Source organism: Penaeus monodon, chromosome 17 (assembly GCF_015228065.2).
Source record: "Penaeus monodon isolate SGIC_2016 chromosome 17, NSTDA_Pmon_1, whole genome shotgun sequence".
NCBI lineage: Eukaryota > Metazoa > Arthropoda > Malacostraca > Decapoda > Penaeidae > Penaeus > Penaeus monodon.
This window is the reverse complement of record NC_051402.1, coordinates 6,272,751-6,280,250: the sequence shown is the minus strand read 5'-3', so window position 1 is coordinate 6,280,250 and position 7,500 is coordinate 6,272,751. Positions and strand designations below refer to the sequence as shown.

At 37.0% G+C, this 7,500-nt stretch overlaps 1 protein-coding gene across 5 annotated transcripts in view; it reads left to right on the top strand.

The window, feature by feature from the left end:
* Positions 1 to 7,500, top strand: part of LOC119583516 (KAT8 regulatory NSL complex subunit 3-like) — a 32,220-nt gene that overhangs the window by 8,864 nt on the left and 15,856 nt on the right. For 3 of the 5 annotated variants that reach the window (XM_037932041.1, XM_037932045.1, XM_037932040.1), the window contains exons 8-11: positions 369 to 517; positions 1,281 to 1,428; positions 1,828 to 2,086; positions 2,348 to 2,629. In XM_037932041.1, coding sequence (XP_037787969.1) covers positions 369 to 517; positions 1,281 to 1,428; positions 1,828 to 2,086; positions 2,348 to 2,629 — 838 coding nt within the window. The remainder of the gene's footprint in view (positions 1 to 368; positions 518 to 1,280; positions 1,429 to 1,827; positions 2,087 to 2,347; positions 2,630 to 7,500) is intronic. The other 2 variants (XM_037932044.1, XM_037932043.1) reach the window with 2 other exon arrangements.

Sequence of the window (7,500 nt, the reverse complement as noted above, 5' to 3'; positions counted from 1 at the left end):
TTTTTTTTTTTTTTTTTTTTTTTTTTTTTTCTTTTCTTTCTTTTCCTTTCTTTTCTTTTTCTTTCTTTTTCTTTCTTTCTTTCTTTCTTTCTTTCTTTCTTTTTTTTCACAGTAAAAATGAGAAGGTGTTAAAGACGACTTAATCACACTTTCAGTGGCAGAAAAATAATCTTTTGCCATGATTGTAACAAAAAAAAAAAACTCATGGCATGTTCGTCCATACCCCCCGGCAGATAGTCCCACCATGCCATGGTATGTGTGTACATGCCACCCGTCAGCAAAGGGTTAACAAAATTGATAAAACCATAGTGAAGCATGTATAATTGCACTCCTGGAATCAATGGGGCTATATGATCTCAATTCGACAGGTGTCCATGCTAGAGATGGTGACGGCAAACATCTGCCTTGGGTTTCCAGTGACAGGTGCGACAGGCAAGCGAGGGGAAGCAGATGACCCATTGCTGGACATCCGTACCCCAACCCTCTTCATCATAGGAGAGAAGGCATCAAATGTCAGGTAGGTTTTAGGAAGCCTCTCTCTCTCTCTCTCTCTCTCTCTCTCTCTCTCTCTCTCTCTCTCTCTCTCTCTCTCTCTCTCTCTCTCTCTCTCTCTCTCTCTCTCCTCCCTCCCTCACTCCCTTCCTCCCTCCCTCCCTCCCTCCCTCCCTCCCTCCCTCCCTCCCTCCCTCCCTCCCTCCCTCCCTCCCTCTCTCTCTCTCTCTCTCTCTCTCTCTATCTCTATCTCTATATCTCTCTCTATATATATGTATGTATGTATGAAAACAGGGATAAGAAAGTCATTTATGGGTCTAAGTGAAAAAAACAGCATTAGTAGCAACTAATTTCAATTACTGAAAGTAACTTCAGAGCACTGACTGCTGTTGCTGTTGACAGATTCTTTTTGATCTGCTCTGCATACTCATGTTTGAAAACATCACTACGTAATATATCTGTCTCCAGTACTTCCATTAAGAGGATGCTCAGGCAAATATGTGTGTGTGATATATATATATAATATATATATATATATATATATATATATATATATATTTATATTTATATATATATATCACTAAGGTAAAAAAGAAAGAGGGATTTTTTTTTTTTTTTTTTTTTTTTTTTTTTTTTTTTTTTTTTTTTTTTTTTTTTTTTTTTTTCTCACTGTAATCTCTGAACTGCTGAAATATATTCCTGTATGATATCAAAACCTACCTTGGACATTCATGCCTGATATCAAATTTGATTTTGAAATTAGTCTGAAACAGCAGTTTACTTGACAGCGTGGACGACATGGAGGACATTCGCATGCGTCTGCGTGTGGAGACAGGGCTGGTAGTTGTAGGGGGAGCCGACTCACATCTGCGCCTCTCGTGCCAGAAGCGGCACATGGAAGGTGTCACACAGTCCATGGTGGACAGGTGTATTGTTGTAAGCATATACGATCTTTTCCAATGTATTTCATAATTATTTCAAGCTTTGTAAAGTTGATTTGTGTAGAAATTTATTTTTGTTGTCAGGGAGGTAAATCTCCAATAATACTCCTTTTTGCTTGACTACAACATGCCCAGAAAAGAACATTTGAGTATTTGTAATGAAATCAGAGGGCGTCACTTATCCAACATTTTTATGAGGGGGATTTCTTTCTCACAAGTCAGATCACTGACAGGATCAGGTAATGGGGAACTGGCTTACCACCAGCACACCTTCTACAGAGAGGTCATGTCCAAGGGGTTAATTATTTTAAAAATTTCTGAACAGGTAAATCAGTTCCAATACTGTGTGGAACAGGGAAGTCAGTCTTGATAAGATAAATGCATTTTTCCCCAGGATGAAATTGGTGACTTCCTCTCTCACCTGCTGAGTGAAAGCAGTGGCAGCTCATCCTCAATTTACAGCCCTTGTCCCTCCCACAGTCACTATGTGACTTCATCCACTGTCTATCCACACTCCTCCATCACCTCCTCCTTCACCAACCCCCTCCCTCCCAAGTCGCAACGCAAGGAAGGGACTCGCAAAAGGAAGACATCCACAGGCAGTTCCCTGGATGGTTCTGCACCTCCTTCCCCTGCTAAGATATCCAGACCAAGTGAGTGGAGTGGGTGTAGGGTAGAAAGAAACCTGTTGGGAGGGGAATTTTTTGAGGAATCTTGATATGAATAACATAAAGATTTGCAGTGTTAGTGAATTGTGTTTGGTTATAAAAGTAGACATTAAAATCAAAACAGAATACTGTAAATAATTTTGCCCAGCTTACTGCACCAATGCAATGCAATTATACATGAAAAGAGCAAGCCCCCAAGAATAGATTTATCCAGAGAAGCCCACTAATCACCCTACTTTTCATCAGGCACACCCATCAGCTTGATGGGAGGTAGCCTGAAGATTCCAGTAGGCGTTTCAGCTCTGTCATCACCAGGCCTCGCATACAGCAGTGGTGACTCATCCCACACAACTCCAAGCACCTCTCCGTACCACCCCTCAGCGAGCCATACCCCCCACAGTGATGGTTCCTCAGCCTCCAACCCGGGAACGCCCCGAACCTCAGGTGGTAAATACAAGTTGACAAGTCGCTCTTTGATGGGGAAAAGACGACCGCTGCCGTGCCCGAAAAGTGCCATCCGTAAAAAAGGTTGTAGGACTCCCTGACAGGCTTTGGGAAAGGGAATCAAAATGGGCTGTTTGTTAAGGATAAGGATTTAAACTGATTTATCTTCAAGATAATTATTAATAATGTTGTTCAGAATGTAAAGTATTCTCTTTAGTGTGATTCACACCACAGATTGTACATTCAGGCAGTGACGTATACATTTGGTTTGGTTACAAGGCGAGAGGAAAGAGCTTTCAACTTGCAGGACCCTCTCCTTTTTTTTTCCATATATTATAGTAGTGATTAATTTCTCCCCAGATTTTTGTTGTAGTGATTTTACTCTTATTCTTATGCAATAAGAATCAAAGCCTGATTTGGATTTTTTAAAAAATATGCCATTGATAATTTTCTATGATAGAAAAGTGTAAAAAAAATTTTTGATTAGGTGAAAAGTGGGATGCTTTCCATCTTGACTCAAGTTTTCATTTTGAATCATAGAAAACAAGTCATGCCTCATTTTATTCAGAAATACAGTGGTTTGGAGTCTCTATTCTGTTTTATCTAATATTCATATGAAAAAGCTTTCCAATATTTTACATTTTTACAAAATATAAATCTTGTTTGTCATATTATCTAGCTTTTATGGAAAATATGAGCAAAACTGTTTAAACATGGAATGGGACAAAGATTTTTTTTTTTTTTTTCAAAGAATTTTTTTTTTTTTTTTATGATAAGTCAAAAATTACAGCTTGAACAAAGGCTGGAAGGAAGGGAAGCGAAATGTGAAACAAGATATTTGCTTCTCAGTGTATGCATGTATCTCTTCATTTGTCATCTATGGGGACTTTTTCTACATTTCAGTAAAAACACACCAGAACTTTTTTTTTGTTTTTATTTTTTAGGTTGACCTTCTTCTCTTCTGAGTTGTGATTTCTGCTTCTCTCATCTTTCTTTTTCTCTTTCTTTCTTTTTTCTTTCTTTCTTTCTTTCTGTCTTTCTTTCTTTCTTTCTTTCTTTCTTTCTTTCTCTCCTTTCTTTCTTTCTTTCTTTTCCCCTCTTCTCTTCTCTTTTCTCCTTTCTTTTCTCTTCTCTTCTTTTATTTTATTTATTTATTTATTTATTTATTTATTTATTTATTTTCTTATTTCATTTCATTTCTTTTTTTTCTTTTTTCTCTTCTTTTTTCTTCTCTTCTCTTCTTGGCTCTTCTCTTTTCTTTTCATTTACACTTCTTTCCTTTTCCCTTCCCTTCCCTTCCCTTCCCTCTCCTTCCCTTCCCTTCCCTTCCTCTTCCCTTCCCTTCCTTCCCTTCCCTCTCCTTCCCTTCCCTTCCTTCCCTTCCCTTCCCTTCCCTTCCCTTCCTTCCTTTCCTTCCTTCCCTTCCTTCCCTTCTTTCCTTCCCTTCCTTCTTCCCCTCCTTCCTTCCTCTTCCCTTCCCTTCCCTACTCCTTTCTTTCCTCTCTTCCCTTCCTTCATTCAAAAGCTTTTGACTTTTCATTCCACTTAATTCAGTTTTATTATTATATACACGTAGCTGTGTAAGATACTTCATTTTCCTTTTGATGAAAAAAACATATTTCTCCCAATTTTAAGAAGCATATACATAAATAAAAAAGATAGAACAAGTACATCCAAACCACGTTTTTTTCTGAAATAAAGAAGATGCAAACATCTCAAACATTCTGATCGTTCATAATAGAGAGGGTCCCTTGAGAATAGAATATATTTAACCACTTAAAGTACCTGGTAGATTCTAATTTTTTACTTGTATTTGTGGATGGACATATTTTTAATAATATTTCATACAGAAGGACTATTTATATATTTATTTGTCAATTTAGACTATAATTTTTGTTGTATAGTGTTAATAAGGTCAAAAGATTTATTTTGAAAATTTGAAAGATCTCAGTTGTGCTGTCTTGTCTTTTCAAAAAAGACTTCCACAAAATATTTGCTTTGTAGATCAGAACTACATCTAAGGCTATAGAATTTAGAGTTGCATATATGTTTACCAAGAATGATGATACTTAATTGTAAGAGGAAAAAGTACAGAAATTTTGCTTTGCACCTTTGTATGTGAAATAGTATCGACTTAAGATATTGTTGACATATTCATTGATATAAAAAATGCTCGTATCAGACTAGTCTTTAACAACTGCCTGCGTCAGAAGTTTAATCTTAAATATATGGTGGTTGGGGTTGTTTTGGCAGAGAAAATAAAAGAAACCTTGTCTTTAAGGCTTCAAAGTTATGTCTTGTTTGCTTGCTCCAGTTTTATTTTAAGTTTGTCATAAGAAGGTTCAGTGGTTGACTTGGGTAAGGTAACAAGTGGAGCTCCAAGGTTGAGTTTTGAATGCTTCTGCTGGAAAGGGAAAAATGAGTGTTGGTTGGTTTGGTAAAGGTTGTTAGTTATGCATTTTTGCCGAGTAATCAAGAATTATTATGGGAATGTAAAAGGGCAGGTACCATAGCTTTCCGGATTAATTGATGAACGGTGATTTGCATTTGAAGTGAATGTGAAAGTGAGAATACTAAATAGATTTTATTTTCCATGGTCACATGTCCAAATATCCAGGCATTATTCTCATGTGAGTTGCCTCTCTGCCGGGTGCATGGCTTGTAGGCCAGGAGCACACAAACTTGTGCGGTGACAAGACTCATTGCCTCCTAGTTATTTCCTCTTTTTATGCATAAGCAATTTTAGCTTTTAGGCCATATCATCTCTCAAGGTAGTCTGCAGCTCAGTGCAAGAAAAATAAAAGTGTGTAGCACTTTGTTATTTATGTCATTTTTAAAAATATTTTCATAATATTCAGTTTTCTATAATGTTACCTGCATTGCTGGTCACAGTGCCAGGAATATGATGCTGAGCATGGAAATGGTGTCTTCCTTGGAGCCAGCACTCTTCCAGTCACAGGCTTATGGACTTTTCATTCCACATTTATACATCAATGTGAATAATGCAAAATTGCCAAATGAGTCTAATAAACCTCCCAAGAAATTTGTGCACTCAGGGTGAGTCTTTCCCTTCACCCTGGCCTTCAGCTGAAATGCTCACACCGGTAGGTTCACCTCACCCAGCCTGCAACCAGATTTTTTCGTGATGTGATGGTCGTATCACCCAGATCAAAGGGTTAATCATGTGTACACATAGATGGCTCCACAAATACTTAGTCAGCAAGTAGTCAGCTATTAGTAAACCTAACTGACCCATTTATCTATAACTTTTATATTAACCCATCACTGCCGGGTAACAGAAATCCTTGAGCGTGATAAACTTGGGTTATTTCTGGCAATGGCCAGACACTAGGTGCAGGAGTCTGCTACATCAAGCTGAATATGAAGTGATATCACATTAGACCTTTTAATTGACTTCTTCATAGCTGAACACTTCTGGAACCATCTGTGTGTAACATCATTCACAAAAAACTACAGTGAACAGTAAATGTACTCACTTACTAAGTGTTAAAGCTGATCACTCAATTTGTCAGTCAGGGTCAATCACATGAATGTGAGATTGAATGGCTTCAGAAAGATGTAAACTAGTTAGGGACTTCAGAAAATGGCCCATTGTTTTTATTGACAAATTCAATGGTGGGTCGAGCACATGATTCAGGTGCTTGCAAATGGTGAATGTATATTCAAAAGAACACCATTGATTAAATGAAAAGTCACTTTCTTGTAGCTTGCTGTTTGAGGCATCACAGTAGTAGATTGGAAAGCAGTTTGATGTATTGTAGTGGCTGATTGACTGATAGCAGGTAGTTTAGGTATCACAGCAGGTGACTGGCTTGCAGTTTGAGATATCACTGTTTAGGTATCACTGTCACTGCTTTGCTGACAGTTTGAGACATTACAGCAGTTCATTAGCTGGCAGTTTAAGGTATTACAGATACTGATTAGTTGGCACTTTGAGGTATTTCACTTGAGTATTGCTAATAGTCTCAATGGTTTTGTGACTGTTTGTCCTCAAATCCAAAACCTGAATTTACAATACTGATTTGTACTATTCTATTCAGGTTTACAGTGAAAGGATTGTATAAACTGATTTGATGGCAGAACCTTTTTTGTGTGTGTGTGTGTGTGAATGTAAAAAAGTTATCTACAGTGAGTTTACTGGATATTTTTAGTCATTTTGTAACTTTCATTTGTAATGGTTCAAACTTTTATGGATATGAATTGAGATGCATTTTGATTTTTTTTATATAAAAGAAAATGATGTTAACCCTTTCCTGCCGGGTGGCATGTACGTGTGCCTGATTATATTCCGTCGTGGTGCGCATGTACAATCATGCCACTCGTGCTATGATGCCGACACAATCTCCCGGCAGCAGGGCTCGGGCCACTACAAATACAGCCCGGGAGAGAGGGCTTTTATGTCTGGAAACCACCCAATGGCATTGGGTTAATAATAAATCCTATATTGATTTGTCTAAAGGTTAAGACCAGATTTTTGGCAAAACAGTAATATGATTGAATTTGATAAACAAGATTGAATAGGTATTAATCAGTTATGCATGCAGAGCAGTTGATTTGTCGTATAATGTGAATGGGTATATTGTGCTAAAAGGAGAAGTTTGAAATTTGGGTAACATTATATATATATATATATATATATATATATATATATATATATATATATATATATATATATATATATATATATAAACAGTGCATAATCCCAAGTAAAGGCATACAGCAAGAGGAGGCTTTTAACATTTTAACTTTTTCAACAAGTTGTTATTCATTGTAAATTATGAATCAACAAAGGAAAGTACAGGGAAACATGGCCTTTTTACTTTACTGCTTCACTTGTGTTCACTCTAATGAAGCAGCCTTCAGCTTAATCATAGTTTCCCTCTGAATCTTCCTAATTTAATCCAATTAAATATAGATAATTTTTTAAATTCAAT